The 27,228-nt window shown below is 41.9% G+C and overlaps 1 protein-coding gene across 13 annotated transcripts in view; it reads left to right on the plus strand.

Moving 5' to 3' along the window:
* The window catches only part of ZNF462 (zinc finger protein 462), a 160,166-nt gene that overhangs the window by 70,295 nt on the left and 62,643 nt on the right, over positions 1–27,228 (plus strand). For 9 of the 13 annotated variants that reach the window (XM_063649791.1, XM_063649790.1, XM_063649785.1 and 6 more), the window contains 5 exons: positions 19–5,651; positions 6,418–6,582; positions 8,159–8,445; positions 11,395–11,513; positions 15,004–15,195. In XM_063649791.1, coding sequence (XP_063505861.1) covers positions 19–5,651; positions 6,418–6,582; positions 8,159–8,445; positions 11,395–11,513; positions 15,004–15,195 — 6,396 coding nt within the window. The remainder of the gene's footprint in view (positions 1–18; positions 5,652–6,417; positions 6,583–8,158; positions 8,446–11,394; positions 11,514–15,003; positions 15,196–27,228) is intronic. The other 4 variants (XM_063649792.1, XM_054501244.2, XM_063649793.1 and 1 more) reach the window with 2 other exon arrangements.

The raw sequence follows: 27,228 nt of genomic DNA on the forward strand, positions 1-27,228 counted from the left end.
CTTATGCTTTTTCTTTAGGTCAAAATGCAACTGCATTGGGGACCGGAGGTTACTATGGCCACAGTCCAGGATATTATGGTCAGCATATTGCCGCTAATCCCAAACCAACAAACAAGTTTTTTCAATGCAAGTTCTGTGTACGCTACTTCAGGTCAAAAAACCTCCTCATAGAACACACTAGAAAGGTCCATGGAGCTCAAGCTGAAGGGAGTTCATCAGGACCCCCTGTCCCGGGATCCTTAAATTATAATATCATGATGCACGAGGGATTTGGAAAGGTCTTCTCTTGCCAGTTTTGCACATACAAGTCACCAAGAAGGGCAAGAATAATTAAGCATCAGAAGATGTATCACAAAAACCATTTGAAGGAGACCACTGCTCCCCCACCTGCTCCTGTTCCAATGCCAGACCCTGTGGTTCCGCCCGTATCCCTGCAGGACCCCTGCAAGGAACTGCCAGCAGAGGTTGTGGAGCGCAGCATCTTAGAGTCTATGGTCAAGCCTTTGACCAAATCTCGAGGCAACTTTTGTTGTGAGTGGTGCAGCTACCAGACCCCCCGCCGAGAACGCTGGTGTGACCACATGATGAAGAAACACCGCAGTATGGTCAAGATCCTTTCCAGTCTCAGACAGCAACAAGAAGGAACTAATCTACCTGATGTGCCGAACAAGAGTGCCCCCAGCCCCACTTCCAACTCCACCTATCTGACCATGAACGCTGCAAGCCGGGAGATACCCAATACTACCGTCTCCAACTTCAGGGGCTCCATGGGCAACTCCATCATGAGACCCAATTCTTCTTCAGCTTCCAAGTTTTCGCCCATGTCTTACCCTCAGATGAAGCCGAAGTCACCTCACAATTCTGGTCTAGTTAACTTGGCAGAGAGATCCCGTTATGGAATGACTGACATGACCAATTCTTCTGCTGACCTGGAAACTAACAGCATGCTGAATGACTCTAGTTCTGATGAAGAGTTAAATGAAATAGACAGTGAGAATGGTTTAAGTGCTATGGATCACCAGACATCAGGCCTGTCTGCAGAGCAGCTGATGGGCTCAGATGGCAACAAATTATTGGAGACCAAGGGGATTCCATTTAGAAGATTCATGAATAGGTTCCAGTGCCCCTTTTGCCCTTTCCTCACCATGCATCGACGTAGCATCTCTCGTCACATAGAAAACATCCACTTATCTGGAAAGACAGCTGTCTACAAATGTGACGAATGTCCGTTTACTTGCAAGAGCTCGTTGAAACTTGGGGCTCACAAACAGTGTCACACGGGTACAACGTCAGACTGGGATGCTGTGAATTCCCAGAGTGAAAGCATTTCTTCCTCACTGAATGAAGGTGTGGTGTCTTATGAGAGCTCAAGCATCAATGGTAGAAAGTCAGGAGTCATGTTGGATCCCTTGCAGCAGCAACAGCCACCGCAGCCACCACCACCGCCACCACCACCACCACCATCACAGCCACAGCCACTGCAGCAGCCACAGCCACCACAGCTGCAGCCACCACATCAGGTGCCACCCCAGCCACAAACACAGCCACCACCAACGCAGCAGCCACAGCCACCCACACAAGCCGCACCTCTGCACCCATACAAATGCACCATGTGTAATTACTCCACCACAACTCTGAAAGGGCTAAGAGTCCATCAGCAGCATAAACATTCATTCTGTGACAACTTGCCAAAATTCGAGGGGCAGCCCTCAAGCCTGCCATTGGAAAATGAGACAGACAGCCACCCCTCTTCCAGCAACACTGTGAAGAAAAGTCAGACCTCAATTCTTGGGTTGTCCTCCAAGAACAATTTTGTAGCTAAGGCCTCTAGGAAGCTCGCCAATGACTTTCCTCTAGATTTGTCACCCGTGAAGAAGAGAACCAGGATTGACGAGATAGCAAGCAACCTTCAGAGCAAAATTAACCAAACCAAACAGCAGGAAGATGCAGTGATCAATGTTGAGGATGATGAAGAGGAAGAAGAAGACAACGAAGTCGAGATAGAGGTTGAGTTGGACAGGGAGGAAGAGCCGACAGAACCCATCCTAGAGGTTCCCACTTCCTTTTCTGCCCAACAGATATGGGCAAGAGATACCAGTGAGCCCCAGAAAGAGCCCAACTTCAGAAACATCACCCACGATTACAATGCCACCAATGGGGCTGAGATTGAGCTCACCCTTTCTGAAGATGAAGAGGATTACTACGGCTCCTCAACAAACTTGAAAGATCACCAAGTTTCCAATAGTGCTCTGCTGAATACCCAAACTCCCATCTATGGGACTGAGCACAATAATGAAAACACAGACTTTGGTGACTCTGGAAGGCTTTACTATTGTAAACACTGTGACTTTAACAACAAATCTGCCCGGAGTGTTAGCACCCACTACCAACGAATGCACCCATACATTAAATTCAGCTTTAGGTACATCTTGGACCCCAACGATCACAGTGCAGTGTACAGGTGCCTGGAATGCTACATCGATTACACCAACTTCGAAGATCTCCAGCAGCATTATGGTGAACACCACCCAGAAGCCATGAATGTACTCAACTTTGATCACTCGGACCTGATCTACCGGTGTCGGTTTTGTTCATACACGAGCCCGAATGTTAGAAGCCTGATGCCACATTACCAAAGAATGCATCCCACGGTGAAGATCAACAACGCGATGATATTTTCAAGCTATGTCGTGGAGCAGCAGGAAGGGCTGAATACGGAATCCCAGACCCTGAGGGAGATTCTGAATTCGGCTCCCAAGAACATGGCGACTTCCACACCTGTGGCTCGTGGTGGTGGTTTGCCAGCTACGTTCAACAAAAACACTCCTTCTAAGACCTTTACTCCTGAATGTGAAAATCAGAAGGACCCTTTGGTCAACACTGTTGTTGTTTATGATTGTGATGTTTGTTCGTTTGCAAGCCCCAACATGCATTCTGTCTTGGTTCATTATCAGAAGAAACACCCCGAAGAAAAGGCTTCCTACTTTAGGATCCAGAAAACTATGCGAATGGTGTCTGTGGACAGGGGCTCTGCCCTTTCTCAATTATCATTTGAGGTGGGTGCTCCAATGTCTCCCAAAATGTCCAACATGGGTTCCCCACCCCCCCCACAACCCCCGCCACCAGACCTCAGTACTGAGCTTTACTACTGCAAACACTGTTCCTACAGCAATCGGTCAGTTGTGGGAGTGCTTGTCCACTACCAGAAAAGACACCCAGAAATAAAGGTTACTGCCAAATATATCAGACAGGCTCCTCCCACAGCTGCAATGATGAGAGGGGTCGAAGGGCCCCAAGGCTCCCCCCGGCCACCCGCCCCCATACAACAGCTGAACCGAAGCAGCTCTGAGAGAGATGGCCCTCCTGTGGAGAATGAGATGTTCTTTTGCCAGCACTGTGATTATGGGAACCGGACGGTCAAAGGGGTACTCATTCATTATCAGAAGAAGCACCGAGACTTCAAGGCCAACGCAGATGTGATCCGGCAGCATACGGCCACCATTCGAAGCCTCTGCGACCGAAATCAGAAGAAGCCTGCCAGCTGCGTGCTTGTCTCCCCCTCTAATCTGGAGCGGGACAAAACGAAACTCCGAGCACTCAAATGTAGGCAGTGCTCGTATACCTCCCCCTACTTTTATGCACTGAGGAAGCATATCAAGAAAGACCACCCCGCCCTGAAAGCCACAGTCACGTCCATCATGCGATGGGCATTTCTAGATGGCTTGATAGAAGCTGGCTACCACTGCGAGTGGTGCATCTACTCCCATACGGAGCCCAACGGTTTGCTCCTGCACTACCAACGGAGGCATCCAGAACACTATGTTGATTACACTTACATGGCTACTAAACTGTGGGCTGGGCCAGACCCATCCCCTCCCTCTCTCACAATGCCAGCCGAAGCCAAAACCTACAGATGCAGGGACTGTGTTTTTGAAGCTGTCTCCATCTGGGACATCACTAATCACTACCAAGCATTCCACCCCTGGGCCATGAATGGTGATGAGTCAGTGCTGCTGGACATCATCAAGGAGAAAGATGCTGTGGAGAAGCCCATTCTTTCATCCGAAGAGTTGGCAGGCCCTGTGAATTGTGAAAACAGTATACCCACCCCTCTCCCGGAGCAGGAAGCTGAATGTCCAGAGGATGCAAGACTGTCCCCTGAGAAAAGCCTGCAGCTAGCTTCAGCCAACCCCGCCATATCCTCCACCCCATACCAGTGCACGGTATGCCAATCTGAGTATAACAACTTGCACGGCCTTCTCACTCATTATGGGAAGAAGCACCCTGGCATGAAAGTGAAGGCTGCTGACTTTGCCCAGGACATTGACATCAACCCAGGTGCCGTCTACAAATGCAGGCATTGCCCATACATCAACACCCGCATCCATGGCGTACTGACCCACTACCAGAAGCGACACCCGTCCATCAAGGTGACCGCTGAGGACTTTGTGCACGACGTAGAGCAGTCTGCTGACATATCCCAGAATGACGTGGAGGAGACGAGCAGGATCTTCAAGCAAGGGTATGGCGCCTACCGGTGCAAACTGTGTCCGTACACACACGGCACTTTGGAGAAACTGAAAATCCACTACGAGAAGTATCACAATCAGCCTGAATTTGATGTCTTTTCCCAGTCACCCCCGAAGCTGCCAGTCCCCCTCGAGCCCGAGATGACCACTGAAGTGAGCCCCTCCCAAATCTCCATCACTGAGGAGGAGGTGGGAGAGGAGCCCGTGTCCACTTCTCACTTCTCTACCTCCCACCTGGTCTCCCACACTGTGTTCCGGTGCCAGCTCTGCAAGTACTTCTGCTCCACGAGGAAGGGGATTGCCAGGCACTACCGCATCAAGCACAATAATGTCCGAGCCCAGCCAGAAGGCAAGAACAACCTCTTCAAGTGTGCCCTGTGTGCCTACACCAACCCCATCCGCAAAGGTCTGGCAGCCCACTACCAGAAGCGCCACGACATTGATGCGTATTACACTCACTGCTTGGCAGCCTCCAGGACCATCAGTGACAAGCCCAACAAAGTGATCATCCCATCCCCGCCCAAGGACGACTCCCCTCAACTGAGCGAGGAACTCCGGCGGGCAGTGGAGAAGAAAAAGTGCTCCTTGTGCTCTTTCCAGTCGTTCAGCAAGAAGGGCATCGTGTCCCATTACATGAAACGCCACCCAGGGGTGTTCCCAAAGAAGCAGCACGCCAGCAAGTTGGGGGGCTACTTCACGGCCGTCTATGCAGATGAGCATGAGAAGCCCACACTGATGGAAGAAGAGGAGAGAGGCGGCTTTGAGAAAGCTGAGGTGGAGGGTGAAGCTCAGGAAATCGAGTGGCTCCCGTTCCGCTGCATCAAATGCTTCAAGCTGTCCTTTAGCACTGCAGAGCTGCTGTGCATGCATTACACTGACCACCACAGTCGGGACCTAAAGAGGGACTTCATCATTCTGGGCAACGGCCCCCGCTTGCAGAACTCCACCTACCAGTGTAAGCACTGTGATAGCAAACTGCAAAGCACAGCCGAGCTGACCTCACACTTGAACATTCACAATGAGGAATTCCAGAAGCGTGCCAAACGTCAGGAGAGGAGGAAACAGCTTTTGAGCAAGCAGAAATATGCAGATGGTGCTTTTGCAGATTTCAAACAAGAGAGGGTAAGGATATGTTTTGATTTCCCTTCCCCCAGGAGGCCTCTCATCACTGGTGCCCACATGCACTTCTTCGTTGCCAGCCAAACTGCTGCAGGCTTCCTAGTGACTTAGCTTGCCAGAGAGCTCAATAAGTCAATTAAACATTTCGAGCTTGATTATCTCCCATTCTGTGCTCACCCCTCTCCTTGGTCCCGTTCCCCTCCCTCCTTCCCTTTGACTCCTCCCATGGCTCCCCAGGGGAGGTTTGGGGTGGTTTCTATGTATGTCTTTCTGCCAAGTAGCTTTATCTGAAGCCTAGTTTTACAACAACGCTCGCTCTTTCCTAAGGCAGCGTGGGCTGTCTCTTGGTACCATTAGCACTTCTCAGCCATGTCTTGGTCTTCAGTGTTTGCTACATGAACCTAACGTCTCCAGGAGTAGACTTTATTTTATCAACAAGTTCATTAATGGCGCAACTATGCAACGTTTCACCTGCCTAGTTGAAACTGGTTTGAAAACCAGATGACTTAGTGGCAGTGACGATGAGCTTCTGCACAGAAATCTTCTCTACTCACAAGCCGTAATGTATTTGGGTTTCAAAGACTTTGCATAGTAGGCAGCGTGCCATGATGCTGACAAATTTGTTATATAAAAATACTCGCCTATATCTCCCTTGGTTTTTAACCTGCTAATCAGCTTTAAAATGAAATATGTTAGTAAACTGCAAGAATAAATTCTGACAACTGAGGGAGGGCTCGGAGTACTGATGGCTACCACTGTATTTTACCAGCCTTTTGGTCACTTAGAAGAGGTGCCAAAGATCAAGGAGAGGAAAGTGGTGGGCTACAAATGTAAATTCTGTGTGGAAGTGCACCCAACGCTCCGAGCCATCTGCAATCACCTCCGAAAGCACGTCCAGTATGGCAATGTCCCAGCTGTGTCAGCTGCTGTGAAGGTGAGAACTGGAAGGTCTGGATGAGCATTCTCGTGTGTGAGCGATTTGAGTTACTTATTAACCCCATTGCCTAAAGCAGCTCAGGAAAGAGCATCTCAGAATGTGGGCATTCCTGAATTATGCTTGGATTGGTTTGGCTTGTTTTGATTTCTTTGCAGGTTGGACCTTCCTCATCTTTCTGTTCAGGGAAAGGTCGAGTTTCGATCTGGTTTCCTTCCACGCGGATAGTTTGGTGGCAACAGAAGGTCCAGGATTCTCGGTCTAGGAGGCTTCGGGTCGTCCTTCTATTCTGCGTTTAGTGCCATTAGCTCTTCGTTCTTCCAAGTTGCCCGAGCTCTTGAGAGGAATCAAGTGGGTTCTGTTCCCATCATCTTCTGCGCCTCTTTCTTCCTGACTTCTTACTGTTCTCGTCTGGCTGAGGATGCAGAGAGCCTAGGAGAATCTCTTTGTCTTCTTATCCTGGGTCCTCTGGGGACTGCAAGAGACATTAAAACTAAAAGCATTCAAGTCACAATTGACCCTGAAAGCCTTGGTTTGTCTCCTCCATCCCCTCTCCCATATGATGCTGACAAGTATCTTCCCTTTTCCCTCTGACTTTTATTAGGCCACCTGTTTTGAACATCATAATCCTAATAGCAGCCACCATGTCAGTAACCAAGTCACCATCCCCATCTTCCAGGATATTGCTAAGCCCTATTATTTATTAAAACAGAAGTCATTTTGGGGTTCTGCCCTTTCTCCATGGGTACACGCGAACATATTTTTGTCATCTGCCCTTCTTGAGCTTGCATCCTATTTTGCCAATTTAACATGAAGATAAAGTCTTTACTTTTCTTCACTGAAGACTGAAGCTGTCTTTTGGCAGAACAGTGGCAACCCAGGGATAGCAGCAGTCACTTTCTTTCAGACACCACTGCGGTGTGTCCCAGGCTTGTTTCCTGGGATCACGTGAGAGAGACAGAAGGGCTTTTCCTGTGTAATCAGTAACCCAAGGAGCTATCTCGAAAAACAGGTGACTTAAAACTAGGCTGCCCCTTAATTTTTTGAATTGATTATGCAGCAGTCTCCAGTCATAGAGTGAAGTCACCGTCTACAGGGTAGGGGGCAGACAGCAGGATCTTTTGCTTTGCTTCCTTTCCAGATAATGGCCCAAGGCTCCTCAATGACCATACTACTTTGCTTTTCTTTCTCTTCCTTCCTTCCTTCCTCTCTTTTCTGTGAGCCACAACCCTAGCCCAACTTTATGTCATCTTAGATGGGATTGCAGTTTGAATTTTCTTTTAAGATGGGGAAGAAGTGAGTGAAGTGTCTTCAGAGTGGGAGAAGCCCTTGTTCACGTTTCGCAAACAGTAGCAACCTGTGTCCGGGTATGTTGTCCTAAAATCACCTCCACTGCATGAAGAATGGCAGTTGGGCTTGCTCTCCCTCTAGGGGTAGCTGGAGAGGCAGGGGAGGAAGCTTTGACAAGAAGTGCTGTTGAGTTTGGGAGAATGAAGGGAGAAAAAGAAAGCTGGGGACAATGATGATGGATATTTATTTTGTTGGTGGGGCATGTGTGTGTGTGTGGTTCTCTTAGCAGGAGGCGGATGACCCTGCCCACTTGTTCCTGGATGGATTGGAAGCAGCCAAAGACGCCAGTGGCGCCCTGGTGGGCCGGGTGGATGGTGAACACTGCTTGCTTGATGGAATGTTGGAGGATGAAACCCGGCCGGGGGGATACCATTGCAGTCAATGTGACAGAGTCCTGATGTCCATGCAGGGGCTGCGTTCTCATGAGAGGAGCCACCTGGCCCTGGCCATGTTTACCCGCGAGGACAAGTACAGCTGCCAGTATTGCTCCTTTGTTTCTGCTTTCAGGCACAAGTAAGTGCTGTTGGGGGGTCACTAGTGGTTACTGGGAGATGATGTCATAGTGGAAGGCACTAAGCTAAAGCAGAAGCTTGGATGAGTAAGAAGGCCCCACTCATGGTTCACACCTGCTGCTGTGTTACCTGGAGCCTCAGTCACCTTTTCTGTAAAGTGGGGCTGGGAACAGGAGATTGATCAGATGGCGTTAGATTTGGCAAATGCAGGCATTTTAAAAATGAGAATTGGAGGAATTGCTATGATTTACCCAAAGGAAAAATGGCAGCTGTGGAGAGTAGATGAGTCTCCTGATTCATCTGTCAAACATGCAGCCAAAATCTAGTCATTGTTTGAGGAAGTAAAGTCCATTTGGAAAACTGAGTCGCTAAAGAGGTAAAATTAGAACTATTAACCCATGTGACCAAAGAAACATTGCTTGCAATTTTTCAAAAGATCTTGAAAGGTAAAGAAGTTCATGGATGCCAAAGAGTTGCTTGACATACAGGGAGATTGAGAAGAGGGAGCTTCCCATTACTCATCACAGCTTTGAAAGTGTAAATATGGAATAGGTGTGTAAGGCTTTTTGGGACCATGGAAAGAGGGGTGGTTTTAAGAACAACTTTTTGTTGCCTTTCTCTTGCAGCCGTATAAAACAGAGATAAATATTCAATAATGCGTTTGGACAGTCTTGGATAAAGGTGACTAAGACTGACATGCTTTTTAAAACAATTTTTTTAATGAAATAAATGATGGACTACTTGCTTCTTACAAAAGATGAAGGGCCAGTTAGTGGTTGTTGAACAGAAGAAGGAGGTGGTGTTTTCACAGAGGTTAGGATGGGTTGTAAACACTTTATTATTATACAAAGCCTAATATCTAATCTTTGTCATCAGATCCATACATTGGCATAAAACTTGAAATACTTCAATTCAAGAAGTATTTATTGAACAGCATCTATCACATTGTCTGATGCACAGTGGAACTTCAGTAAATAATTGTGAATAAATGAATATATCCTGTCCTAGGTACTGTACTTTTGGGAAATATAAAGACACAGGCCATGGTCTGTGGCCAAGGGAATTTAGGGTCAAGGGTTGGTTTATGAAATTAAAAAAAAAAAAAAATACCCACTGACTCAGCAAAATAAAGCACGTCTTTGAAAATACCAGTAAAATACTATGATGTGTCAAAGAAGGGAAATGTTACATCAACTTTGGAAGAGTCAGGAAGGTTTTATGGCGTAAGGAGCATTTGGGTCAAGTCTTAAGGTAGGAAAATAGGACTTGAATAGTTTGGAAAGAACATAAGATATAGAGGAAACGCTGAGGGAGGAGACCGTGAAGCTGACTGGGGCCCTAGCTGGGGGTTCAGTTTGACTAATCCTTAAGTTACATGTAAAGGAATAGTGAAAGATAAGGTCTAAATACTTTAAAGGAGACCATATTTGGAGTTTTAAATGCCAGGAAATAGTATTTCGTAATTTAAATTGCTGGTAAAAGGAAGAGTCAAATTAGTAAAATATAATTGCTAACATTTATTGCATCTCTCTGTATACCAGGTACTGTACTAAGAGCCTTTAAGTATTACTTCATTTCATTCTCAAAACACTCCTGTAAGGCATGGCCCCATTATTATCATCTTATGAATAAGAAAAGTAAAGCCTAGAAAAATTAAGTAATTTGCCCAAGGACACACAGCCTATATATAATGGCTGAGATTTTATCCCAGGTAGTCTGACTCTACAGTGTGTGCTCTTGAGATTAAAAAAAAAAAAACATGGGGGCTGGGGACAAGGAATTAAGAAGCAATAATAGTAGCTAGTTCAAGAAGTTAGGGAATGATTGAAGGAATAGATTTGCCTGACTTGGAAAAATTGACTTAATGCATGGCATGAGGGATGAAGTAAAATACAAATGGCACCTAGGTTTTCAGTTTACTCAGCTGGGAGAAAGGTTAGTGCCATTTATAGAAACAAGAAAATGAAGAAGAGAATTTGTTTTGTAGAAAACTCTCTGATGGGTTTGTTTAGAACTGGTTGAGTTAAAGATAACTAAAGGACACCCAGAGGGAGCTGTCCAGGGGCAATTGAAAATGTTGCTTTGGAGCTCAGGAGAGCATTATATGTTGAAATGGTAAGCAGTACTGTTCCCATATGAGGCATTTAGAATGGAATTTAGTTCTCTGGAGTACTGATACAAATTAGAACTTCTTCCCACACCTTGTTTGGTAGATTTATTATTTTTTTAGGCTAATAATTACTATGAAGTACTAGGGGTTCGTTGTAATTAAATAACTCCCTTGTAAATTGCTTCTGGAAGACTTACAGCAAACATGGCTGTGTGTATTAGAAGGGATATGCAGCCTTTTGACCACGTGACTCCTTTAAACATGCGTGCACTATGCCTCCATATTAATATAGACCCTGGCAACAAGACAGCCCATTGCAAGAAGGTCAGCCACTTCGAAACCTCTCTTCCTCACTCTAGTGTTCACAATGAAAGTAGAATTAGAATTCAAAAAGAAAGTCAGCTCTTTTCAAATGCTAAATTTCTCTAATTCCCGTTCTGTTATTTGAATAAGTTAGAGGACTAATTGATAGGCACTCTCACTGGCTTGGCAGGAAGCTTGAATTCACCCATATTGTACCTTCTCTTTAGATACACTCTTCCAATGATCAGAGCTCTAAGAAGGGACAATAAAGATTCTTACCATGACCTGTTACCACTGCCATATCTCTAAATCCAAAAAAAAAAATCTCTTAATCTCTTCCTTTAGCTTCCTGTCCTCTTAGAGTAGGTACAACTCTTGAAAATTAATTAATTAAATTGATAAATGCCATTATTGGAAAGTAAACAAAAGGACTTCGGACGACCTAGAAGTAGGATTCCTGGAAAAAAGGCAATGAGCAAATCCTCTATGCAGTTTTTAATTTTGTCATTTTTCTTTTTGTTTTCCTTCTACATCAAGTTTGGATCGCCATATGCAAACCCACCACGGACACCATAAACCATTCCGATGCAAACTCTGCTCCTTCAAGTCCTCCTATAACAGCCGGCTGAAAACACATATACTCAAAGCTCATGCTGGTGAGTTGTGCATTGATGATGCACAAGTTCTTTAGCACTCTCTGGGTTTGAAACCTGATGGTCTTTATTGAGTGAAATACTGTCCTACCTTACACTTGAGAATGTTATTCTTGGGATGGATGTATATTCAGTTTTGTTTTCACCTAGTAAAGAAAAAATAAAGAAAAAAGTAAGTTAAACAAAATCACCTAAATCCAAAATAATACAAAACCTATGTCACCCATGTTATGGTTAGTTCGTTCGTGCTACTAACAAGTTAGAATTAGACTGTTGGTGATTTTTACAGAAATTTCTAAATTGCCTATACTTTCTAATTCAATTGCCAAGAATTGTTATATCTACTAAAAAGGCTTTCCAGCTAAAATAAAGTTACCAACTTAAGGAAGTTAGAAAGGGCAAAGGGAACTCAAAATGTGTGAGATTTTTCAAGAGATACTCTTAGATATGTTTCCGTACATAAGATAGAAAATGACTTTGCGTTGTGAGTGTCCAGGAGCTGTACTGGTCTCTATCATATTGTTGTTCCATCTCATTACTCATTAGAAAAAATTGGAAATGAAAGAAGAAATAGAGTCAGTCATCTATAATCTTATCCAAAGACCCCTGTTGTTGACGTCTGATGTGTCATAAACATCCCTTACCCACCAGGCTGTGCACTAGGCGTGTTATATGCATCATCTTCTTTAGTCCTGCAATCGTCCTAAAGGCGAGGCATTGTGTCACATCTCTTGTGCCTTGCATAACCCTTGGTCACACTTTGAACAGTGTTGTAAGAACCGCTCAGAACCTGGGTCCTTCATTTTTGCCAGCTCCTCATACTCTGTGTAAACAGGACCATGTCTCTTCACTGTCTTCTGAGTGTTGGATTTTATTGAACTGACTTAATGCAGTAAGATTACCCAGGGCTCCCAGTTGCCCCAAACTCCACTAGGAGTAAGGAATGGGACAGGGAAGTTACCTATAGAGGCTTTTCTCTATCTTTTTGTATTTTTCTGTCTCTGGGAAATTTCTACTAAAGTCCTTGAAGTGAGTGGCTTCAGGATTAAAATCGCTGTTTTCTAACTTGTGTATATTGTAAATTATCCAGCTGGGACACTGTCCTGGTGAGTTTTGCCCATAGGCCTTAGCCTTGTCAAAAGCACTTTCACCAGCGAGAGCTGGGAAGAGATGATTCGGCCTATGGGAAAGACTTGAAGAGAGCATCAGAGTCTGCACACTGATGCCAGCGTATTAAGCTGAAGTGTCCGCTCTTGGAGCTGACCCAGCAAACTGGCCTCCCTGTACTCACTGGCTGGCAAGAAGAGAGCATCCAGTAAGAGAGATTGGGAGCAATGTAATTCAGTTCTTGACATACCTTGGAACTTTGGCCTCCATGACATTGCTTTGAGTGACTGAATGGGGCTTGGCTTGGAAAAAGCCAGTACCTTTTCTAAAAGACTATTGACTCATCTTGTCTTTTCTAGATAGATTATTTTATTTTATTTTAAAGAAGAAAAGGTAATGTGTGCTAACCCAAACATCTGGATTTGAATTCTCTCTCAGGTCGTGCAACTCACAGCCACCAGCAAGATTCACACAACCAAGCTTGCATTTAAAAAAAAATGAAAAAAATAGAATAAAGAGGGCAGTAGTATTCTATATATTGTGTTATATATATATTAGTAAACATCATACCCAGCATTGTCATCTAACTCCTAAAGAGATACAACTGACTGGTGTTCCTGGTTGGGTCCTCTGACTTTTTTGAACTTCTGTCCTTCCTTGTGCTTTGTAATGCTGGGCAATTCAAGTTTTTCTGTGGGTTTCTTCAAGACTTCTTTGGAAATGCAAACTCTGAGGGTCATCAGTGGTGAGAGGAAGGCTTAATTACAGAACTTGGATGCTATACTCACTTCACATGTGAACTCATTTAGTAATTTTCATGGTGGCAGGAAAATAATAATCTCGGAAATGTAGGGGCAAAGAATGATCTTCCAATACCTGTTTTTCTTACTTTTAATCCTTAGACCACACCTCTGTTCATTTTCACTGGTCCACAAAACTTTGTGATTCTGTTTTCTCTTTTTTCTTCTCTGACTTTTAAATGTCACCTTAAAAATTAATTTTAAAAATACATGTTCATTAGAGAAAGTTTGGAAATGAAAGAAGAAATACAGTCAATCATAATCTTGTTATCTAAACACTGCTGTTGTTAACATTTCATATATTTCCTTTCAGTCATTTTCTCTGTAATTATTTTTAACAGTTGTAATTCTAATGCAATTGAATATATATATTTAGCCTTTGTATTTACTTTTATTTTTATGTTATTATAAACTCCAAGAATTTATTTTAATTGAATAAAATAAATCATCAATAGGATATGCCCAGATTTACTTAATCGTTTCCTTATGGTTGTAAATTTAGGTTATTTCATACCTTTTTCAAGCGTAAATGGTGTATATTTCTAAGTAAAGCTTTATATTTATTAAAGGATATCTTCTTATTACTCTTTGAAATGGAGTTACTGGGTTGGAAACATGAGCATTTCTAAGTCTATTGTTCTTAAAAGCAAAATGGCTTTCTGAATTGATCTTACCAGTGTACATATGTCCAACAATTTAAGCATGCCCACTTCACACTCTTAGTTCTTAAAATGTAATTAATTTAACAGGTAATATATGGCAAAGGTAAATCACACTCTAACTTAATTTGGTCATGGTGATCTGTGTTGTATTTCAGTGGTATAAAATTAATTTTAAAAGTAGTGCTTATTTTTACTGAGAGGCAGTCTTCATTGAAGAATATTGGAGATAAACACACACACATACACACACACTGTACCCCCTAAACCCCCATGTTTACATATACAGCTCTCTTCCTTAGAGAAATGACTTATTTTTACCCATTTCTGTGCTATTGACTAGATAAGGAAATGGAGTTCTATGCTGAGGTTTATGAACTGGTCCAAAAATATATATATGTGGGATGAGAACGTGTATAGTTAGCAAGGAAGTACAGAATAGAATAGCACAACAGAGCTTGCACTGAATGACTTTGTGATTAAAAAGCCACTAATAGATCTTTGGAATAATAATTAAGCATGTTATTTTCTGGGACTGACAAAAAGGCCACCTTGAATGAAACCTGACATGGTCATTTCTATTGTAGAGAGGGAGGGAAAGGGATTGGAAATTTTTCTAAAGGGGGTATCATGGGCAGTTGGGTTTCACTTCCTATTGGGGAATTAATTCATAGCTTCACTCCTGTAAGCAGAGCCCAAAATGAAAAAGGACAGTTCACTAGATTCTGGAGCTCATGGAAGAGTTTCAACTCCAAAGGAGCACTGTGGTTGTGGCAGGTTGTTGGTCTGTGAGGTTCGTTCATAGAACATGAAGCTTGAGAAGCGCTTCTCTAGCATGAGTTAACTGAGTTATCTTGTTTCCACCCTGGCCTTATACCCTTCTCCCCTCTTTTTCCTGTTCTCTTTCTTGTCACCATCCTCTTCCAGGTGAGCATGCCTACAAGTGTTCTTGGTGCTCATTCTCCACCATGACAATCAGCCAGCTGAAGGAACACTCCCTCAAGGTCCACGGAAAAGCCCTGACCCTCCCCAGGCCACGGATCGTCAGTCTCCTCTCCTCACACTCCCACCACTCCTCCCAAAAAGCTACCCCGGCCGAAGAAGTGGAAGACTCCAATGGTAAAAATGGGCTTCCAAGCTGGAATTAACGACTCAGGGTTGAGGTGGGCTGGGATTCATTGCCAATCATTTTTTTTAGAGGAAAATCTTATGTGAAAACATGATGGTTCAAGTAAAGGAAGAAATGTGAAAAGGTTGAAATGGTGTGGAGGTTGGAATGGGAAGGGGAAATGAACTTGTTGAGCATCTGTGTGACGCCATGATGAAAATGGAATTCAGCGCTCATGGGAGTATTGCTAGTGGAAAGAGCCTGTTGAGTGGGATGGATTAGTTTTGGATCATTCCCTGTGGTTTCAAGCAAGAAAGTGAATAGAGTACCAGGCCAATTTGTTGGTTTTTATTTATATCCTGTCTTGTTCTAAAAAAGATGTGCTGTGAAGTGTTTGGGGTGACAGGTATGTACATTAAGGACACACAATTCAGAGTAGGAGTGCAAAGGGTGAATGAGTGGGGAAGTGTGTCTGACTGAGTCACGTGATACCTTAGGGGTGTCATAGGGATTTCTTACAGCTAAAGGATGCTAAGGAGGCATGAGTTGGGAGGAGAGTTTTACTGTTTAGTTTTGGAGTTTCAGAAGAAATACAGGAAGCCAGGGAGAGGGTCTCCTCGCTAGCAGTGTGACCCAAGCTGTAGGGGAGAGAAAGAGAGTCCAGACCTTGGAGACTGCAGATATGGCATAGTAAGCAAAGGGATAGTTTATTGTTTTTATAAGACCGGAAGCAGACCTGTTTGATTTCTCATCTCACCTCAAATGATTGCAGAATCAGCTACTTAGAAGAGAAGTAGAGGAAGTCTGCAGATTCTTCGAGGTAGACCTGCTCTCTTCCAACCCCTTCTAATTCTTGAATCCCTTCTGCAGGAGCCAGTTAGCTAACCATCAGCTTGAGTACTTCCCAGGTCAAGGAATGACTGTCTCCGAAGATCTACTGTTACATTCTTGAGAGGAGCTTAGTGGACTGGAAAGAAAGCAGAGCAAAAGTCTGGGTTTGAATCTCACTTCTCTCAATGGTGGTCACGTTTCCCTGGGCAATCTTAGCTTCTTGTACCCAAATGTAAAATTGGATAGTGATATCTGCCTCAACTGATTAACTTCAGAGATTAATGAGAAAAGGTACTCACCTGTAAAATACCTAATACAGCCTCTGACACATAGTAGGAATTTAATAAAAGGCCGTTTTATTTCTGTACTTTTCATCCTTTGGTTGCAATTCTGGCCTTTGGGACCATTTATAACAAATACGAATTTTGGTTCTTTTTAATGTATGTGTCTGAAACAAGAGACTCTTCAGATAACCTGATGATCTGACAGCCCAACTTGTCAACATGGTCTAATTCTCAGATTATCAAAAGAGTAAATGAGTAATCTTTATTCATGAGGTCTGTGAGCAGACACCTATAGGAAGAAATGAAATGGTAAGTCCTAAGATGAAAAGCTGCTTTTTAAAAAGTTTTTGAAGCTTAGTGGTCTTTCCTTCGCAAATCATTTATAGCGTTCAACACTATAGCTCCTTACTGGTGTCCCGGCCTTAAAGGACTTCTGTTTAACAAAGAAGGCTTGTTATGATGGCTACGACTTGTAATGAAGTGACCACACAATCTCCTTAGCTACTGTATAGTAGTTTAAAATGGGGAAGGAAGCCTGTGGTGTTTTTTTTTCTTCTGGGAAAATTTAGAGTCACACATCTAGGGCTGGGTGAGAGTACCTGTGGAAGGGTAAAGAAAATGTCCCCTTTTCACCTGAAATCTTCTATTCACCAGGAAAGGTCGGTATATTGCAACCAGAAGGGCAAAATCTAACTTGACCCAAATTGTAAGATCTGTATTAATGTGATTTTTAATTAATTGTTTTCGTCTGACATGGAAGCTACATTTGTGGAGCTGTTTGGATGAAACAGATTCATCTCAGTGCCATTGCTAGCAAAGGCTTTTGCTGGGACATTTTTCTCAATGTCATACCTTCTTTTTTCTTTGTCTTTCTTCCTTGAAAGGTGGGTCTCAGTCAGAGGTCAAGGGAATCCTTTAAACCCACCCACTGCATGTATCATCATCCTCTGCGCAGACTAAGAAGAGTTGAGTTCAGTTATATTCTTGAGCCTGTACTCTCTCCTGAGGGCTGTACTATGCACGGAAGAATCAGAAATGAGTATAGTATTTTTCTGGCCCTCCGACAACTTAAAATCAACTGTTTAGATGATACTATTAGCGCTTACATTTGAGCTAACCATAACCCTAAGCCTCAGGCGTAATCTATTTGTGGAGTGATTTCAGATTCTTGGAGGATGGACTATAGGGAGGAGTGTGTGTCACAGAAATATGACAAAGTGATATTGAGTAGCTCTCTCTATAACATAGATAGTCTGTTTTTGTTTAGCCACAGGGAAATAATTTGCAATATATAAAAGGGATTCTTACTTTTCTCCTTATGAAAGAACATAGTAACTGAAAGCTCTGTATGGTAACTATTTAGTGAGCCCTACACAAAAGTCATTGGGCCTGTACTGTTTTTAATGTATGTAAATGACCTATATCAATGGATCAGCAGTGATTAGTTTAATTTGATGACATAAAAGCTGATTAGATCAGGTAAACAAAAAGAAGGCTATTCACATGAATTTATAATTCTGTGGAAAGAGTAGTTAATAGTTGTTCATTCAGTAAGTATTTTCTTGAATCCTTACTGTAGATTTTGTATAGTTTTGCATGGCCAAGAATGGCTGAGCAGGCCCAAAGTGGGAAGACTTTGCTAAGGAGCCGGATGGTGGATTCCTAGAAACAGCTAAGTCTACAGGATGGAAAAACAGCTGTGGGGCTAGATAGTAGCCTGTAAATTATGCCTTGAATGGTGTTTGAAACACACATGTGAAATCCAGTTGCACATTTTAATAGAGAGAAGCTGTGGGGCTGTTGGCTCACAGTTAAGGTTTCCCACACTGCAGATGCCAGGACAATGTGAACACACCAACCAAAAATGTGTTGCAGGCCTGGGGGGAGTCAAGATCCATAAAACCAGGGAAATCACCAGTGTGTCTTTGGCTTTCTGATTTCCTAGTGAGGGTTGTGAATAAAACAAGTTGACATGCTCCTGTTATTTGCAGTGGTCAAATGCTTGCCGTCTTGAGAGTGAGCCAGTCTTCTCTGGCAGAGGGAAACAGCCTGAAAAGGGAGGTTCTTTCTAAGCTGCTCTCCCTCCCAGCCCAGAGGAGGGAGGAAAGTGGAGAAAGCAAAAATGAGAAGGTAGAGGGGAGATTTCATTCCAGCTGCCTGGCCACACACCTGTTCTGTGCTTCAGCCCTGCTCTTGGGCTCTGAGCTGTCAGTCTTGACATGTTTCACCAGCACAGGAATCCTCTATATATTCATGATGATCAGTTGTTGGAAAGAAAAGCAACGGCTCTATGGTATTGGTTTTGTGTATAAGATAATGGGCAATGACACGTAATTGCTATTCTAAACAATGCATTAAGGGGAAACAATAAGGTTGTCAACAAAGGGAAATGCTCTGCTGTGTTTGTTTACTGTGTTCCTTCTCCTGCCATATACAACACAGGACTGGCTTTTATCCGGCTGTTTCCAAGTCTCTGCTTTCAGTACAGAAAAATACACATATAGGCACAGCTGTAAAATAACAAAGAAACTAGGACAGCGTAGTTTAGCTATGAGATTTGTTTTAGGTCTGAGAAGCTACACAGGACATGGGCAATGGATATGTAACTTAAAATTCAACTATGTGTTTTGTAAGAGGTCAAGCCAGTGGTGACATTCCATCTTTTTCCTCCCTCTAGTTTCTCCCAGGGACTAATAAGTTATTTTGTTTCATCTATCTATGCAGTTATGCTATGGAATTGCCTGCTTTAGAAAATAGTTACTATCATGCATTTAGGACAAAAACAAAAATCAGACCAGGTGCAAAATAAATAAGGTGAATGATGGTAACATAGTTTTGTTTTGCTTGTTTGTTTGTGTGTGTGTTTTTTTGTTTTGTTTTGTTTTGTTTTTGGCTGGTGCCTTAGTTAGCAACCCTGAGAAAACACAAAGAACACTTGGTTGTGATACCCCTCCATTTATAATATAGAACTTGATATAGTCCTCCCGAAAGAGAAGTCTGTGATATTATGAATTAATAGAAAAATGTTTCAAGGAGCTTGGCAATTTCCTTTTGTACTGATTTTTTAATAAATTTCAATTGGTTTTTCTGCTCTAAACTCTAGAATAATATTTGACAAACACTATTTTTATCAAGACATTTCTCATCAAGGAACCACATGTACTTATTGTCTGTCATATCAAAGTCTTCAGCATTGCATCCAAAGTTCACCATTTAGTCATACTTTCTCCATTGCACAGTGGCTTCACTAGCAAATACTGACATTCCTACCATTGCTCTACTTACTACCCTAAGCATTTAATGTCTTCCTTTGTACTTCTACTCACTTTCAGTAAGCTCTGCTGGGAGGTTAGGTGGATTTCTTTCCTGTCTGCTTCTCTCTACTAGTCCATGACTTTCACTTCCTTTAAAGATTGATTTTCATTGGCCCCAAACATACTCTTGTTACTCTTCCTGGTGCTGTATTAGTACTTGCAGATATGCTATTTTTTCTGTGCCCTAATTTTCCAATATGGACAGTTAGGTAAGTACTTATTAAATATTTATTCTTTTCATGGACCAATGATATCTTGGAGGCATCACAGTTTTCAGTTCTGTTAATTGTACTGGGTCCTCAAATACATTTTAATTCCACTAACCAAATTACACAGGATGAGTTTATTTCATTTCCATTTAAGAGGGAGGTCAAAAGACAATCTGAAGATGAAACCTTAGGGAATGCTCTAACATTAATTCTCTGACACAATTACTCTGCCAAGATAAAAAGATCTTCCTTGACAAAGAGCGTTTTAAATATTGTCATTGTTGCCTGCATGATGAGACCTTCTGTATAGGTGGGAAGCTGAAGGTTGAGACAGGGTATAAACCCTTCTGTCCCTCAGAATGATATAGAAAGTATGATGGAGCTGGAGAAATGAACATTTCTAGTATGGTCAGCTGTTAGCAGAGTTGCTTCTTGGAGCAAGTGCACACAATTATTGATCTTAGAGTGGGCTAATTTGTTCTCTGTGTCTCTGTCAATATACAGTGTTTGGTTGCAGTTAAATTCAGATTCAAAGATGATATAGCGATAAACTGACCAACAAAACTTGTCAATGAGTAGAGCTTTTTATTCTACCTGAAAACTTTTCCCATCAGACTTTTAAAACAATATATTGGTTGCAAGAGACTCATTTGGTGAGACTCAGTTTTTCTAAACATTAGAGATTGGCAAACTTTCCTTTAAAAAAATTTAAATTGACACATAATAATTACACGTATTTGTGGCATACGGTGTGATAATTTGATACATGCGTATGATGTGTAATGATTAAATTAGGGTCATTAGCATTTCCATCGCCTCAAACATTTATCATTTCTTTGTGTTGGAAACATTCAAAATCTGTTCTTTAAACTGTTAGTAAATATACAATCAGTTGTTTATTCTAGTTATCTTAAGATGCTGTAAAATTCTGGAACTTGTTTCTCCTATCCAGCTGTAATTTTGTATCTATTTACCACCCTAATGCCCTTCCCAGTCTCTAGTAACCACTATTCTACTTGCTGCTTCTATGAGCTCAACTTTTCTAGCTTCTACATAGGACATAAGAATGTGCAGTATTTGTCTTTCTGTGCCGGCTTATTGGCAATTTTTTTCTATAAAAAGGGCCAGACAGAAAATATTTTCAGCACTGTAGGTTATGCAGTCTCTGTCAACAACTACTTAACTCTGCCATTGTAACATGAAAGTAGCCATAGACAATATGTAAACAAATGACATGGCTGTGTTCCGATAAAACTTGATGTACAAAAACAAAGGAAAGGCCCATGAATGATACTTCACTAATCCATGCCATAGGTGAGATGATTGGGGGGAATAATTACAGCAATACCCATGAGATTAATCCAGTCTTTAATAAATGTCATTCTGAGCCTTTATATTTAACATATGGAGTACTCCTAGATGTCACTTAAAAATGTAACTTGACCTAAATATATTATTAGATTCATATATGAAATGTAAAGTATTAGATAAAGTTTTAAAAATATTTGTGCATGAATTACATTTAAGCTTAAAAGGAAAACCTTCTCTAAGAATTATGTTGAGTCTATCAACTCATTTAACCTTGGCTGCAGCAATGCTTGACAACTAAAAATTAAGATCTGGGATGCTTTATTTTTGAAGAGAAACTTTTCAGATCTCTAAATAGGTCAGACATAAAATTCAACCTTTAAGAGGATCCAGTTAGTTGCTAGGGCATCAGCCCTTCCACACAGGTTCCAATTGCAATCAGATTGAAAGAAAAAACGAGGTGGTTTCTTTAAAAATGACAATCATGAAATGGAGACTCCCAAGTGAATAATTAATTGTAAAGTACAAAAATTTACATCGTTTATAGCACATGCGATGTAAGACATAATTTTAATGGCTTGACTATAATTTTTAATGGATTCTGCTGGTCTCAAAATTATCTGACCAGATACTAACTAACCTTCTCTTTTTGACATCAGAATTTCTCCATCAAAATGTGGCCTAAAGTTCATTTTAACACTTACTATGTTTCTATATTTCTACTGTAAAGACTTCAGAGGTCTGCAACTTCAGTGGAGCAAAGTGGCATTGAAGACCCCGAATCTTCTGTTATTACCTGGAAATCTACAGGGATTAAATGTTAAGACTCTGCCTCAGTGGCAAAGAGCAACCCTCCAATGTTATCACCACTCTGAACTCAAAGGTCATGTGATAGATGCTTCCCAAGATACCAACCTGCCTGGGATTTCTGTGACTTTTTGAATTAGCCATAGTTTTGTGGCTACTATCATCCTTTGTGCCAGAGATGAAAACATTTCAAGTATAGGCTTTCCATGTCCTGGGAACTTAGTCAACTAACGCATCTCCCTGTTCCCATGCCAAGAAAAACATTGTTCATCAGAAGTATAACCATATACTACTAAACTTATTCCGAACTAGTTCCCAGCAACACTGGAGTTTGCTTCATAATTCCACATCTGACTTTCACATCTCTGGGTGAACTGCTTGGAGATTACCTCAAGTCTTCCAGACCTCATTTGTGGAAAGTATCTAAAAGAGAAGAAATCTACTTTATTCTTTAGCAGAAAAATATAGTCAGTCATTAGCTGAATCATCTAAAGCAACTAATCTCAGTTATTTTTTAAAAGAAAGAATTTTTCCTTGTCTTCTCATTGCCCACTTCAAATTTTCTGTCCCTGGAGCTGAAGCTAGTATTTTAGCCTAATTTTACTTGAGATAAAAATCCCTCCAACTGTCTTGAGACTTCTTATGACTCATAGGTCTCTCCAGTCTTTCTGTTGTGTGTGAGAGGATTTTACACAGGCAGAAGGAAGGTTATTTGAGTTGGGAGAAGTCACAAGAGTGAGCCATGATTTCGAGGTAGAAATCCTGCGACAGCCTTGCTAGAGTCAAGGGTATGTCCTCGGAAAGATGGGTATGTAAAAAAATAATTTTTTTAAAAGTGTAAAGAGCCCCGGTGTTGTGGCTCATGCCTGTAATCCCAGCACTTTGGGAGGTTGAGGCAAGAGGATCTCTTGAGGCCAGGAGTTCAAGACCAGCGTGGGCAACATAGCAAGAGCCCACCTCTACAAAAACATAAAAATAAAATAAAATAAAAGTAAATTAGTATGGAGGTGAGAATAAGATGCCAGAAATAACTTTTTAGCTACAATTATTTTTTTTGAAAAAATAAATTATATACATTTTGATTGTATGTCCCAGGAAAGCATGTCCAAATGATGTACACATATTTTTGTTAACATGTTTTGTTAACCGTAAATAACAACCAACAGAAAAATCCCAGTGGTGGTGATTAAACAAAAACGGTGAAATAGCAAATGGCCAAAAAGTGACATGAGGGGCAAGTATACAGGTGGGAGAATCTGCTTGCTCTCTGCTGGATTCAGTCCGTTTCTGTTTAGCTCAGGAAATGGTATGTTCCTGCCACTGGGGCTCTTCCACTTTGCAAACGGTTTCCAAGTCGTCACGTTCAACCCAAAGGAAGTGTTTGGCTGAGAATGTAGGGCCCAGCTAAAGTTTCATTTCCCAGCACACTGCTTGTGGAGAAGTCATTCCAAGGCTAGGTTCTTCAGCTTCCGTGGGGACACAAAACATTCTTAGATGACTTGCACAGGTCACTCTCTTATGTCATCTTTTATTTTGATGCACTGTGAGTCCTCCACCAGAGCTGCTATGATAGCCACATCGAAGAGATGCAGGACCTTCTAAACTCTTAACCTATGTGTTGATTTTTAGCACTGCTAGTTATTTTTTTCCCCCTTGGCCAGTTTGAAAGTCATCCATTCTGGTTTACATAAGGGTTCTGCATGTCTCTTTGTTCAATTCCCAAGTGATGAAAAATTATTATTATTTTTTAAAATTCTACCAATTGCCTTAAATATGTCATCTGCTTTAATATGTCTAATGAATTGGAGGTATAAATGATTAATCTCATTTGAAAGAGAAGGGCACGAGGAGTGAAATGGTGAGTCAGACATCACAAAGCGTGTACGTGGTGGAGCTGTTTCATTCACAGGTTTGTCCGATTCCAGAGCCTGTGCCCTTGAACTTTGTGCCTCAGAGGGGTCTAATAGCAAAAACACATACCAAAGAAATGATCTAGAGTGGTGAAGCCTTGGCTGCTTATATGTCTGTGGGCTCTGGAATCTTCTACAGGAAATGAAAGACAAGTGTTTATTACTTATTGATATTTGGAGCTTAAGTTAACAGATATACAGATAATATTAAGTTAAAAGACCAGAATAGAAGAAAGTGAGAAATTGTATATCTGGATTTGAATGGCTATAACTGTGGATAGGAGAAGGAATTGAGTTGTGTAGGGCTTCATGGAAGAGGCGGTACTCAAGCTGGACCTTGAAGGGTGAGTGGATGTGTACAGGTGGATGGAAGGAGGCCAGGAGGAAGGAGTATCAGACATGAGCAGAGATACAGGAGAAAGGATCCTGGGACTGTAAAAATCCAGTGTGGCTGGAGCAAAGGATGTGTGGTGAGGTTAGTGGAAGGGTAATTGGTGAAGGAAGGAGAGGTAGAGCCAGACGACAGGAGTACTTAACACTGGGAAGAGGACTTTGGATTTGTTAAGAAACAGACTCAATGGGGAAGACTAGCAGCAAGATTCCTTCCTCTCTGGAAGTGCCAGGGTACATTTGAGCTATAGGTGCATTCAGCTAGCATCAATAGGTCTTCAACAAGGAATGTGCAATGAAATCAGTCATGGGTAGTAGTCATCCTCTTTTAAGATGGCTGCATAGAATTTTTACCTTCTGATGACAAAAGTAATACCAGCTCGTGACTAAAGAACAGCTTTATGGCAATACATAACAAAATGTAAGGGTCACCCATCATGCCAGCCTCTCCCTACCCAGAATAATCTCTATTCACAGTTTGTTGAAGTCATCTAGATATATGTTCTATGAATATACAAACATAGGTTGTCATTTAGTTTAGTTTTTTTTTTCTTCAAAACTGGAACCGTACTACACAAACTATTTTTCTTTCCTGTGTTTTTGCTCTCACTACGTAGGTTCCATCACCACATGACTTACTATAGTTTTGAAATATAAGGGTTCATATCTCAAAAATAATTCCTTTTCAAATAATAAATATTGAGTACTTAAAGGTTTCAAGTATATTTTTATGTATGATAAATTATATATATATTATATTTAAGGTGGGATTCTCAGAATTATAGAAGGCCTTTGAGATTTTGCCAATCAAAAATTCATTGATTTTATTTAAGGCTCACTCACCTCCTCAAAAATTACTCAAGTAGAGTCTCTTTCCCCACTACTTACTTGAGACTGAATACATTTACAATATTGGTAAACGATTCTTAAAAGACAAAAATCAAGATTGCAGACTGCCTAGACTCTTCAGAGTAATGGGCTAGAAATAAGATTTTGTGAAAGGATAAATACAAAGTAAGTTGGGTAGCTGATGACCCTTGGCATTTATTTCCATTCCTGGACTTGCCAAATATTCTTGTAATTATTAGCTACCTTACCTGTGTCTCCAGCTAAACTGTGTGCTCTCCGAGGTCAGGGACCATTTCCTATTCATTTCTAGAGTCCTAGCACTGGGTAGGCCATTCAATAGATAGTTCTCAAATTGTTTTGAATTAGGACAGCAAAAGCAACCACACACAAGGAAAGCCAAGAGAACAATTTATGTGTGAACAAGCCTGGGAATCTGGAAAAAGCCAATGGAATCTGGCTGTGTGTATAGCAAGATGTGCCATCCCATGTTATTGCAGTTTTCATGGATCATTCCCCTGTCCTTGAGTTAACTAACTTCTCCCTTCCTGCCACCCCAATGGCAACACCATAGCCTTTTCAACTTTCTGCAAATGAAGCAACCAATTCCTTTTTTTCCAAGCAGCCGAGGAGACAAGTGGGTACCTTCCTTCCTTTCTGCCACCTCTTGAGAGTACTTCTACTTCCTTTGTTTAATGATCCTTTTTCAAATGCCTGCTTCCTGCTTATTTTCTTCCTCTCTTTTGGAGTATTCTTTTGTCTTTCTCTATGAACTCAGTGACTGGCTCACAGCCTTGCTTTCTAATCCAAATGTAACCTTCATGCTCTGGAATTACAATAGACTAGACTCAATGGTAATAACTCAACAGACACTTCAGTCGCCTAAGCTAGGGAAATTTATCTCCTTCCTGACTGTCCTCCAGCTGCCCACCTGTGGCCAAATTCACCATAACAGCTCCGTCTCCAGCACCTCAAATTTGCCTTTACTCTGACCACTGTGGGTAGATCTCCTTCCCCATCCAACCTAGACCTGACCAGAGGGTTAGCCATTTCAAAGGGGCTTTCTTCGGCATCCTGGTTTCTCTCGCCCCCTTGTCCTCCGATTTCCAACTTGCCAGACTCCAACCCTGAATAACCTTCACTCCTGCCCTTCCTCTGATGTTAGCCAGTCTTTCTGATTCTAACCTCCATCTTTTCCAATCTGTTTTCCAGGATATCTTTGTTAATCACAAATCCAATTTACTTTTCAAAATAAATTTGAGCTGAGTCAGACTTATCCCTATGTAATGTCAGTTTACACCTAAGTATTTCAAGTTATTTTCTTAAGTGAAAGAGACAGGAATAGAGCCACAACCGATGTGCTAGAAGTTGCAAATAGCTGCAGTCTATCTTACTTGTCCCAAACTAAATGGAGTGAGCAGCTGTGTGGTTAGTAGCTGTGGCAATCACAAATTATTGTCCTTGTGAGTTGTGATTTTATTGTTACTCTGATTTTATAGTATTTTAAAATTTTGCCCATGGGTAAGTTTTTAATTAGGGATAGAGAGAAGGAAAGATGAGGAAATTCACATCTACCTTGCATGTAAGCAAGAGTAATGCCATCAATATGTCTGTTAGAAGAAACATAATAATTATCATAACTAAACCACAGGCAGACAGTGAAGTGTAAGTGCAGTTCCCTATTAGCACATTAAAACTGATCAATTCTGTGTGTTATTCTATGAACAATAAAATAAGATCATTTTTGCTAATATGGTTACAGTATACTGTTGCATCTTAGCTATGTTATCTCCATAACAGAAGTCTGGAAAACAATAACTCTTTAAAAAATTAAGTTCAGGCCAGGCGTGGTGGCTCACACCTGTAATCCCAGCACTTTGGGAGGCCAAGGCAGGCGAATTGCCTGAAGTCAGGAGTTCAAGACCAGCCTGGCCAACGTGGTGAAACCCCATCTCTACTAAAAATACAAAAATTAGCCGGGCTTGGTGGCGAGCGCCTGTAATTCCAGCTACTCGGGAGGCTGAGGTGGGAGAATTGCTTGAACTCAGGAGACAGAGGTTGCAGTGAGCTGAGATCATACCACTGCACTCCAGCCTGGGTGACAGAGTGAGACTCTGTCTCAAAAAAAAAAAAAAAAAAAAAATT

This window comes from Pongo pygmaeus, chromosome 13 (assembly GCF_028885625.2).
Source record: "Pongo pygmaeus isolate AG05252 chromosome 13, NHGRI_mPonPyg2-v2.0_pri, whole genome shotgun sequence".
In the NCBI taxonomy this organism is placed as follows: Eukaryota; Metazoa; Chordata; class Mammalia; order Primates; family Hominidae; genus Pongo; species Pongo pygmaeus.